This window comes from Brachycentrus maculatus, unplaced genomic scaffold, assembly GCF_059751285.1.
Source record: "Brachycentrus maculatus isolate JH-2025_06_01 unplaced genomic scaffold, ASM5975128v1 h1tg000081l, whole genome shotgun sequence".
NCBI classification, from domain to species: Eukaryota; Metazoa; Arthropoda; class Insecta; order Trichoptera; family Brachycentridae; genus Brachycentrus; species Brachycentrus maculatus.
In genome coordinates this window covers 2,964,406-2,977,515 of record NW_028280835.1, presented here as the reverse complement: position 1 = coordinate 2,977,515, position 13,110 = coordinate 2,964,406, and the positions used below count along the sequence as shown (strand labels likewise).

Below are 13,110 nucleotides of genomic sequence, written 5' to 3'. Positions count from 1 at the left end.
TAAGATCACTTTACCCATAGTAGTTGCTGTAGCCGTTTGCAGCGTGAGACGTCTATCAACCATTTTGTCTGGAATACACAGCTCTTTCACATACTCTGTAGCTATATTGTGTACCGCATACAGCGTTTATACTCAGCATAAGATAAGACGTCGTTAGGAGGGGAAGAAAACGAAGAAGACAATGGTATGCGCATGCGAGGAGAATAAAACCATCGACACTTCCCAACATTGAACTGCACGGCCGACCTCAACACAAGGGTAGACGACTCCCGGGGAGACCACCAAAGAGATGGATTGACAGCTGGGAATGAAAATCGCAGGAAGCTAATCCCTCTTAAAAACAGTCCACAATGCCTACACCAAGCAGAAGAAGAAGAAGAAGAATGTTATACGAGACATATTTTTATTCATTAATTTATAAAAGAATGTTCATCGTTTATGGAGTGGCCCGATGTAATAATAAAGTGTGAACGCCCTATTTTATGGTAGCAATATACCCATTCGCGTCCAAATTCCTACCCAATCAAATGATCGTAAAATGTATGTATAAATATATTATAACATTCACAGTTTCTCTACACGAGTAGAGCTTGTAAGTTGGGTACAAAGATCTGAACTATTGACGTCGGTAACTTGACTTTTACAGCCATAAAGGGACACGCAGTAAAACTGACCAATAAAATCTCATTTTCTATTGGCTCTACGAGTTTGCCCCAATCGCTCTATCATTCCCTACTCCCCTGGGACTCGCTTTGGTATTTCCAGGACCAATATTTTATTGCACATTTACGTATTTATTAGATAACAAAATTTTCAAACTGTAGTCCTAAAAAAATTAAGGAATTATAATATTCTGAGTGTGTCCCAATGCGAATGATTTTGCTTCAAATTTTCACAAATAAAACACATGAACTTTGAGTAACTTTAAACATAAAGAGAAAATCCACTCACAAGTACGTAGGTAGGTATAAAACCTATAGGCTATAAAAACTATAACTTAAAGTCCCCCCCCTGGGAATCGAACCCAGTACCTCCAGGATGGTAGCGGAGCATGCTGATCATTACACTACGGGGCGAAGTGTCTGATATAATAAAAAATCACAACTTGATACTTATATTATATGTTTGTATACTTTGTAAATGTAGTTCAGTTTCTGAGACATGGATTGATATTTCATGTCCCTGCACTTTCCGACAGTCCTGTATAATCCTCGAGTCAGGATTTAACGTCTTAATAAGCCGTGCATGATTAACGATAAACCATACATATCTCTGATGCAATCACCAGCGCGACCGGCGTGTCTATAAATTGCGCTCACAGACACTCACGAATTTGTATACACAACTATAAGCGAAACTTGAACTCACAAATGAAATTACAATATCATTTTGTATTTTATGTTTCACACACTAGGCGTTATTTTCTATTCAAGTTTAAGAATGAGCACGGATATTGGGGATATCGCGATATTGTGTTTTATATAATCGCTAGTTATGAATGCATTTTTAAAAATTAATTTACAACCAATTTCATTCAATTTTCGATATTGCTATAATTAATCAATACATGGTGTGGCAATTACTTTTAGATAAGGCTAATAAATTAGATATTAAGTATATTAGAAGGAAAAAAGCTCTTTAATAAATGGACAGTAGGTAGGTACCTAAATACATATATAATTACAAACATATATACTACATATACAATAATCAAAATACGATTCACTAGCACTGACTGCATTGATTGCAATTAGTAAAAACTCTAGTTTGATTCTTGGTAAGGTTATTGAAATTACTTATTTTTAAATTCAAAATAAATATTTAACGAAGTATTTTTTGTGTTAGACACACCTCATAAAAATATAATTATCGAATATATTTTAAACAGAACAACAATTTATTTGTACTATATAGACTACCTTTGAATTGTATATCGTATTAACAAAATTATTATTTTAATGTAAGGCGGCTTCTGTATTTCTATCAAAACGCAAATAGAGACTGAATAAAATAAACACATTGCAATAAAATATGTGTTTTTATTCATTATGATTCAAGTTGATGTCTAGTCAGTTTTAATGGTATAAAAAATGTAATATATTGTGGATTCATAATTCATAACATACGTTTTATTTTTCGAAAGATGATGTCAACACACCCACTAGATATTTACAAACGTTTCTATATATATCAACCCAAATATACGAGATACAAGTTTTAAAACTAAAACACAACATATTACCCATCAAAAAGAGATGCAGTAAATTAAAAATAGAGAAAAAAAAAACGATTTAAAAAGTTACATTATCAAAATAAGATTAGAAAAAAGTTGTTAAAATTGGCGGTATGCTAATTTTTATCCGTTTACAAACGAGAAATATTGACTAATGGATGTATTTATAATATGTAATAATTATTTAGGATGGCTTAATTTGGTAGCTTGTTGATGTAGCAAGTAATAAAAAATAAGCATCTTTATTATATCTAGAGAAGCTATCGAATTAAATTATGATTCTAGACCATCACATCGCTACCATCCCAGCAAAAAACTAATAAAGTGGTGTAAGAAAGTGCAAAAAAAAAACACCAGAAGTAAAAGTTTATATTTAAATAGGTGTCTACGAGTTTTAGAAATATAATATGAGCACCCCCGGACGCTAACAAGTTATAAGAACTAAATTTAGTGATAGATAAGTACCTACATAAGCGATAGGTAAGTAAGCATACTCTTATACCTAGTAGGTATATAGTAAACTCATATCTAATCTAGACTTACAAGTAAAATCATACACCTATGAAACTTCACGGTTACCTTAAAATCATTGAATTGTTTTAAATAATGCCATTAACGAGATAGCGAGTGTTTTTGCCTAGAATTTTCACTCATAAATCACATGAAATTATAGCTACTTTAAACATAAAGAGTAAACCCACTCACGAGTAGGATTAGGGTATAAAACTTATAAGGTTGATTGTTATTACCCTTAGCAGGGCCATGATAAGCGGTGTTGCATAAGCCGTATCTAGAATTCAGAGCCACTTAGATGTAGGGTAATTAAAAAAAAATAGAGCATACCTACTATGAAAACTGAGATTATTTATTGGGTAATTTATATAACGCCGTTTTCGTTAGAAATCACTTCGAGGGCGCTTTACAATATGCAGCAATTTTAACATTTAAAACGAAATAACTAAATACGTATTTAACAAATTAGGTTTATTAATCCAAAAACGTCTGCAAAGTATAATAATATTACTCTTATGTTATTCATATATTAAATACTCCATTAAAAAACACTGTTTTTTAGGGTCTACAAAATTGTATTTTATTATTGAAAACAGTAGTTATTAGTTCGGAAATTTTATTTTTATGTGTTTATAATAATTAAATACCATTTAGTAGACTCTAATAATCGATGTTTGATATTAACGATTAAAATAGAGTTCTACAAATTAAACGCCAAATTTATAAATACTAATGTGATTAGTTAATATTTATAAATTTAATATATGGTAGGTATGTATGAATTAAAATGGAGTTCTACAACTAAAATGCCGAATCTATGAATACTTATGTGATTCGTTAATATAGGAGATATTGATAATGTTGTAAATCATTTTAATACCATCTCCAGTTGCTGAACTTCGCGTAAAAATGCCGGACTACCGCAAGGATCACCTCTGGGTACACTCGAATGCGGAGTATCTCAATTTGATTACAGGGTCCACCCCATTGCGCGGATGTGCCAATTAATTTAATCCCGGCATTTTAATGAACGCTAAAAGTCATTAAACGCGGATCCCGATTCTCGCATCATCCGACGAATCCGACGAACCCATTCCTCGCTCTGGTCTCTACTACAAAGTACGCCTTGCGCCGAGCTTCGGACCAAATTCATTTCGGCTAACCGGTTTTCTTCCACATGATGTATCGTATATACCTAATATATTCCGGTTCATATAACATATCTATCTACAGGCCTGAGGTCTGAGCCCGTGAATCGAGGCTGTACATAATAAGAAATATGTATATTTACTTATATGCCTGACGACGTGTATGTATAATTAAGCCCTCTCTTCAATATGCTATCGGTGCCGTCTTGCTAATTTTACATTTTTAAATAAAATTACGGGATAATTTCCGTATTTTTTTTTGGTTTGGGACCTTTTTAGGAATTTCGTACATGCTCAATATAAAATTATACTTCAGCTTATTTTTTTTTCTTAATTTTAGTACCTACCTACCGCTCGAATTAGGAGTCCTTTAACATAACTACCCAATTTCGAATTCTGGTTACAAATATTTTAAAACGATGTTGATATAAAGATTGCATGAAAATATTTTAGTTAAGATAACAACCATAATTTAGGTTTAAGAATACATTCTTATCTACTTTAATGACTTTATCAACACAACCTACGTTTCAATTATCGTTGAATTTATTTCCTTTTATTTCATTATTATCGTTAAATCTTTTCGATTACATTTTGTTATTCTAGTTACTCACCAATTTGTAGGTAGAAGATGAGAGATTCGGCAATGATTAAACTCAGTTTATCAGTATCAGCCATCACCCATCTATGTATTTTTCATGTATGTAAGATATATAAAATTGTATTTATATATTTTCTGGTTTGCTTTATGTAATGAAGTTCTTGATTACCATCGATTATTATTCATATCAAATCTTCGGTCTTGTGGGCAAAATAGAGTTGTACCACAATTAAGTTCAGTCGTTTGAAATATTTAGATTATATCGTCTAGTTACACCTACCTATTAAGTATTTATCTGCATAAATCATGAATAAAGATTTTGAAAATATTTTTTGATTGTTTGAGAAGCTTCTTTGGAAGGCGGGTAGGTACAGAGTTTCGAAACGACAAAGGCAATGCCGACCAAAGATTTTGAACCAAATTAAGAGGTTCACAAAACAGCATTCACGGACTGTTGAAAACTGATCATCTTCGGAGGGAACGTACCTTTAGGTATGTATTCACAATTACCGGTTTCTCCATGACACGCAAGGCCTTCTTTTAATGTAATATATATCTTAATTGAAATGGATTTCATTTCGTTTCATAATTAATATGAAAACAAAACTGAAGTGAATAAATGCCTGCTTAAAACAACATTGGTTGGTGCTAAATTGTAGAGTTTTGATTTAATACGCTATTTAAGTGTAGAGATTACAAGATACGAGATATTTTGTTTGAGATTTTCAGTAAGCTGGTACATACATCGTGGGAATAGAACCCACTTATTAAAAAATATATTGTTTTATAACGTGCATTATATAAAAAAAAAACTGTAAACATTGTTAGTGCTTCGTACAATTTAAGTCTGTAAATTTAATTAGCATAATAAGTGTCAGAATAAGCGTTGTTCTTACCTTTGTAAGAAAGTGTGGCCGGCCGAATTTCGGGATCCAAGTGGTAATCCTTTAGATGGTCCAAACAGTCAGCTTCACCTTCTTCGACGGTACTGTAGGTATCCAACTATCCGATTCTCGGGAATACGATGACAGTCAAAACAAAACAACACCTTCAAACATTGCGTGAACTATCACAAGATGCGCGGAATAATTTAATACAGAGTGGATTTTTAGAACTATAGAAGCGAAACTGTTTGATGCTCAATATTTTACAACGATAACCTACTAACTTAAAGTTATATTTTAGGTTACGAGACCAAGTCTCTTTGGTAAGTGTTATTTTGTACAAAACTATACATTTTACTATTCGATTCGTGTTCACTTCGGATTGTATTCACTTGAGAAATGCGTAAGATAATAATTAAACTAAACATATTCGGAAGTCATAATTGGGAGGTGTCGAGTCTCGCTCTCTCCTCATTGCACTCGTTAGTAAACATACTTTTATAATTTAAATTAAATAAAACAATAAAGAATAATTAAAATTAACTACAACGAAGAAAATAAAATGCTCACTCGTGATTGCGTACGATTGATTTATTCGAAACATAAGTCGATGGAACAGTAAAACAAAGACGATAACAAAAACGTAACTAAAACAAATGGCCACGTGTGTCTCCACCGGGACTTGCAAGTGGTCTACATAAGAACACGATCACACTGAGAATGGAGAAACTGCGATTTAAGAGTTAAACACCGATATTGTCCTAGAGGCAGTTTAGTGGTCTTGCACGGCCTGCGCCGCCACGGCCGCCGCCGCAGCGGCCGCCTTCTGCGCCTGCGCTTGCTTTTCCTGCTCGTTGAGCTCCTTGATGGCTTGGATCTCCTTCTTCAGCTTCATCCTCCGGTTCTGGAACCAGATCTTGATCTGCCTCTCCGTGAGGCACAGCGCGTGCGCCATCTCTATCCTGCGCCTGCGCGTCAGGTAGTGGTTGGTGTGGAACTCCTTCTCCAGCTCCAGGGTCTGGTAGCGGGTGTACGTCTGCCTGCCTCGCCGCCTGAGGCCATTGGCTCCTGGAAGCAAAAGAAAACCAATTGGAAAATGTACTTCATTCGGCAATCAAGCATAAACTGAAACCAAAAGAACCCCCAATAACATATATACTGAATAGTAACTGTTGGTATTTCAAATTCATCTCTAAACTGCCATGTGAAGATTTGACTGATCATGATTGTATCTCTGCATAACGTATGCATTATTATAATGCTACCATCACGCCGTTTCCTTACAAGGAAACACACTCTTCTATCCTGAGAAACATTCCTAGCTTCCTTCACGTCCATACACATCCATACCACCTGATTGACACAACCTGATTTTAGGCTCTGATTAATCTGGTCATTCATTTCTTACAATGTACGTTTCATAAGAATTCTTAACACCATTATATGGAGACAAACAAAATCGAGTAAGAGTTTCAAAATATTCAAGGCAACTGTCTCTGAAATAAATCCTGAGAGAGGATAATTTTTATCTTCCTTATCGATAACTTTTCATTTGGAAAAAAAACTTGTTCTTCGAACGTTTCATATATTAAAGTAACAATACAGCAAAATTATGGTTTGGTATAATTTGCAAATAATGTATTTGTGAATCTTTAATATAAAGTTTAATGTTATGTATACATACTTAATGCCCTTACTTAATGTCCGACATATATCACCGAGATAAAATGAATTACAAGAGGCGACTCGAAAACATATAACAATTCTAGAGCGAAATGGAACATTAAGATATGATCTTTGCATTGAAACGGAAACATTTTGGATTCTTATATCGTCCTTAAGTACGTGTACGTTATAAAACAACCTTTCACATCGTGAAAAAAAAACTTCTGGAAAAACTTTCCTACGCATTTTTTATTAGACGATAATGTCAATTTTATTACGTATTAGAAAAAGATATCCGTAATATTTACTTTGTAAATATTTCACATGGTTCCAAACGCGTTTTTGTTTCTACAATTCATCGCCTACTATGCACACACTACAATAAAATACATAAACGAATTGATTAATTTTTTTGTGTAGTTAAGTTTTTTATTATAGCGTGTTTAAACCGGCTTGACCGCGCTGCTCAAAAAAATGATAACGTTTTATTAAGTATTTGAAACCTCGAATGTCTTAATTTACTTTTAACACGATAAAGATTTTTCGTATGAATGCATTTTTAAACTGTAAAGGTCTTTATATTAAGCCGTTAGTTAGTTTAAGGAGATTTATTACTGTTGCGCAATGCGTGGTTCAATTAAATATGATGTAGAATTTAAGATAAAGATGAAGGATACGATATTTTATAATTATGCATATGAAAATGGATTGCTTAAGCCAGTCAAATGCCGGGTCACAAGCTCTAAGACGCTCATTTTCTATCCTATAAAATGACGGATGCTTTGTTTGAAGTTGAACACCTATCAAATATTATAAATTTATACATAATCCGAAAGTTATATCCAGTGTCCAGAAAATTATAATAATGAATATATTGTATTAAGAAACACCTTTTATCAGTAGAGTTTTATCAACTACAGTAAAAAAATAAAACATTACATAAATAAATACGTGTTTCCCACAAAGTTGAAGTAATAAACAATAAAAATATACATTGTTAAGTGCTGGATATTACTTATTGGATTTTCTTAATAATTGTTTTGATGCAGATGAGTTTTAATAATCGCTCATATATGCGATCAGTAGAATGTGGCAATATTGATTTAAATAGATACCACCATAAAACGAACGATCCGTTGAGTAGGGGTCCCTACAATTTGAGGTAAAGTATTGCATTCGTACATCGTTGCTAACGATCGTTTAAACACTGATTCCCGGGACTTCTCCGATAATCACGACGCAAGAGGATGAGGGACACTTATGCAAGGAAAGTATCTTCCCTCGCCTCTCATTATCCACCTGAGGGCTTAATTAGTCTAAGGCGCGTTATGCAAATCCGCGCACTGCCTCGGGGAGTTAATTTCACGAAAATCACCCAATCAACCAGAATGTGAAACACTTGCTGTAATCAACGTCGTTAATACAAAAGCTAACGACCGCCAGCGGACGGCGGCGGCGGCGGCGGTCGCAGCTTCAGAAACGAAGCACAAAAGCCAAAAGAGAAAACAAATACAATTGCAATCCATTTCCAAAGGGTTTGTTCATAACAAACCATAATGTCGTGATGTATAACTTATTTAAGGCCGACGGTGTTTATACAGGGATGAATTTATGTCGATCTTATAAATGGTTTCCAAATGTTTCTGAAGACGAAATGCGCATACAAAATATTGTTGTATTGTGGTGCAGTTGTAAATTCAAAGTATTAAATGTCCATGAAAACAAATTAGTGATTAATATGACAAATATTGAACATTTTAATATTACGTTCAATACACCTCTTATCTACAGATCTTATACATATCTACATCTTACACTTTTAAATTAATTTATATATTACCTATATATTTCCGAGAAAATGCGTAAAAATATTCAAATAAAATAATTTTTCAGTGCTTAATGAAAACACAGGAACCCAAATTGAAAAAAACAAAATTATGCCATATTTTTTGAAGAAATTTTTTTCATTAATTTAGTTGTATTACAGTGCATCTACTAACATTTATACTTAATGTATGAAGTGTTATATAAATGTGAACTTAACATGGTGTTCATCTATAGTATTAAGTATGTATTCAATCATAAAAAAATAGTCTCATCACATTATTTGGTAGAAGATATGAAAAGTGAAAATAAAGGAAAAACTTTTTTTGGAAAACGATAAATTCCTAATTATATAAAATTTGTTTGTATGTTTCTTTTGGTAGATGTTTCGCACAATAAAAACCATTAAAGAAAAAAATTAATAAACCACATTTTGAGAGCACTTGTTGATATTTCACCCAAGATCAATACCAAAGTAAAGCGCCAAAGCTAAAGTATCGTTACAAATATATTATATAGATATTTATAACAATATAGTACATAGAGGGTGTATTTTGAATAAGCCTTGTACTTTTAATTGCTGCGGGCAAGGATCTATAGTTACCACTATGGTTCGTGTTCATCTTTCATGCAATTCATTCAAGGATTATAATATATCATGAAAATATGGCTGAATTTACATAAATGGTGCTCGAATTGAGCAATTAATAACGCTGTCTCGATCTTAATCAGAGAAAACGACAGATTAATAGCAATAAAATAAAAGGATTATAAAGTAAGCATTAGTATTTTAAAATAATTGAATGTGTTAATAATTCATAAGGCTACTACTTGATTCTAATTATAAAAATAAAAAGCGAATGAACTAAAATGTGCTGACTTAATTAAACAACACATACCTACAAATAAATTATTACTTTGATTCGCTGTTAATTAATACGAAAGTAGATTCATTAATACAGTAGTTTTAGAATTTATGGATTCACATCAATTCGTTTGCCACTACTACTACATACAACCATTACGCTGTTTAGCCGCAGGAGTAGACAGAGAAGATAAAAAGCCACAGTCTTCTGTCCTGACAAACACTCCTAGCTTTCTCTACATCCATACATCCAGTCATACAACTCTCCGATTACGCAGACTTTTGATACCAACAGATTTTTATATTCTGATTGATCTGATCGTGCCAAGTCTTTTTCGGTCGTCCTCGTCCTGTTTTCCCTCTTACATTCGCCACATGTATTTTCTCAGCCATTCTCTCGTTATCCATTTGCTCCACATGTCCATACCTCCTTGAAGAATTCTTCTTAAACTTTTCAAATATCCCTTGTTCAGCCCTACATTACTTTCTTATATCTTCGTTTTTAATTCTGTTTTACAATGATTTTCCACGCATTCGTTTGAGGGAGCGCATTTCAACAGCGTTCAATTCGTTTGTATGTTCGTATATACGTATGCTCGGTACCAAATAATAGAATTGTGGGTACGTATACCTATTCGGCTGCACAAGCAACCAATAAACCTCAGGCTGGAGCCAAGTCTGCCGCGTTTGCCAAACTTGATGTAGTTTCCCTTATTTATACGGCCATCTATTTACATCCCCCTCCCCTCATTTAGCTTTCCGTTGGCATTGTATTTTCCTTTCGATCTTTTACAATTTACTTTTGTCCCAATACCCAGTCCAAATTTAAGAATCAGTATGTTACTACTTTAATCCCTTTCTGACTTGTGTGGTTTACGCATTTATAAAATGTTACTTTCCTTTCTATTCACATTATTTTTTCCTATTACAGTGGTACAAATTAAATTTCATTAATTGGTTCGGCAGTCACTTTGTGTTAAAATCAATCCATTTTTGACATAAGTGTTACCTGTAAAAGTGGTATTAAGTAAGTAAAACTTAAATTAAAAATGTAAAAACGTAATTTGAAATAGGTATTAACGTAAGTTCTGACATCGAATATATTCAAAAATTTAAACAGCATAAATTGTGGTATTAACTCTATGAAATAGAACTGTTAATAATTATTTAACAATTAATATCAGATTTTTGTCAATAATCAAGATTTTCGATGGTAAAAATTTTATATTATTATGTTTTTAGCTTTTTGATTGCATTTACAAATGAATAAGTTTTAAAATACACTTAACAATTGTTTACTTATGTGGTTTTAAATTTTAAAATTACAGTAAATTATAACGCGTCTTTGAAGAGATTTCTCACGAAAACGGCGCTTTTTAAATTATGAATTTTTATTAATTTTTAAATTATAAATTAAACTAAATAATTCAAAGCAATCTGTAAAATAATTAAATGAAATTAAATAAAATATCGCGAGAAATATGGAAGGTTTGTAACCGAATAAAAAGTCAATGAATTGTAAATTGCAGGTATTCAGAATACGAGCGAACAAAGTAGAAAGAATAAAAATTGTAGACATACTCATTTGAGTTTCAACGCTAAAGAGAGGAGGAAAATTGTGAAGCGAATCATAGGGCTCTCTGGGGCGCAGTTAGGGGACTCCACATATGCACAAAGCACCACTTGCCGCCCGCAAAATGGCGACAAACTTCTCCGCACCAGCCCTCGGCCCTGATGCAGAATTGCCTATTAAGCCTCCATCGAGGTATTCGTGGGATTTCTGCCGCTCGTTTTTTTATTGGAGTACATTATTTTCAGTGTCCCGACACGGGGATATCGCTTATTTAAGTTACAACCTCCCTACGAACGAAAATGTCACTAAATAATTTTCGCACATAATTTGAATCTCGACTGCAATTCATTTTGATTTTATTCTCATTAAAAATCTGCATTGATTTCAATTAATAAAATGTACACTGTCAGTTTCCAAATTTATTATTAAGATATACCTATATAACTTGTTAAGGCATAAGTAATTATTATTGAAGTATAACTTTGTTTTAAAATCACTATAAATATTTTATTATAACTTAATAAACATTTCTATCACTTTCAAAGCTAACCACTTCTTTTTTAAAGTTAAGTTATGATAAAATATTTACAGTGATTTAAAAGAAAGTTACATTTCAATTACAAAATGGGAAATTACAAAGTTATTGCTTCAAATACAAATTATACATAATTAATTACAAAAAAAAATACTAGTAAACTACCTGTCTTCAGTTAGATAATATATGTATCTATCGTTTCACCGTTAAATTTCAAAAGCTCAATTTTCAAATAAAAAATAAAACAACTTATAAGGAAAAAATGCTTTTATTTTTTTTATCTGGCAAAAGATACTTTAAAAATATGTGTTGAGAATCAAAAGGAGGATTATATTTTATAAAGTGCATTTTTTTAACTGACATTTTTACGTAGTATAAAAAATTAGACGCAAGAATGTTAAATTATACATAGGCAAATAGAATCATTGGATATTTCGAATACATATCCATTATTTTCGTAGATATAATCTCTTTAAAGATTTATGTTAATTGATTCCTTGACATTAAAGTGTTGATTTAGATATTAAATTTTCGAGCCATGCATTCGTATGGTATACAAGTTTAAGCAACTTGCAAAGATTTATTGAATCGTGACTTTTTCAATATTGATATAACTATTATATAATGTAATTAAATTTTGTGAAATGACCAGTATATTAGTAAAATGACATCAAAAGGGTAAATGAAATAAATACAATTCCAATTCTTTATAAATAGGATAAAAGCTACAATCAAATATTTTATGGTAGCTTTTTAAGCTTCAGCTAAAATAGTTTTTTAAGGATCTGAATTTAAGGTTGTATCTTTTTACTTGTATCCTTTTATCTTTTCTATCTCCTATTCAATGTGACCGTTGGATGAGACCACAAGGGTCTAGAGTGCGTGTTCTTGATAATTGAATTCCGGGTGTATTTTTCGAAAGTCCAGATAACGAAGTTGACCTCGGTGATATAAAACAGGGGCTCAGCTTGATATATTGTGGTCACTTCCAGGCTGTCAAATGGACAAATTTACAATTACAAGTTAAATGTATTGTTATCTATTTAATTATAATATCTTTGAAAAAATAAATATCTTATAAGACATACAAAGAACTTCCTGCAAAAAAATATTAGCATACAGAACAGTCTAGAAAAATATCCCTAGTGGTATTTTTATCATGTTTATGTATTTTTTTAGGGTATCTAAATATTAAGTAAATACTTACAGTTTTGAAATTTAAGAAGTGATTTTAAGATTAAAAAAATTATATGTTATAAACCCTTTGAA

The 13,110-nt window shown here is 32.2% G+C and overlaps 1 protein-coding gene across 1 annotated transcript in view; it reads right to left on the bottom strand.

Annotated features, from left to right (window-relative positions):
* Window positions 1-5,949: 5,949 nt before the first annotated feature.
* Ubx (Ultrabithorax) overlaps window positions 5,950-13,110 on the bottom strand; it is a 256,724-nt gene continuing 249,563 nt past the window's right edge. The window contains exon 2 of the mRNA XM_088257484.1: window positions 5,950-6,447. Within this exon, the coding sequence (XP_088113610.1) occupies window positions 6,152-6,447 (296 nt within the window). The 3' untranslated portion in view covers window positions 5,950-6,151. The remainder of the gene's footprint in view (window positions 6,448-13,110) is intronic.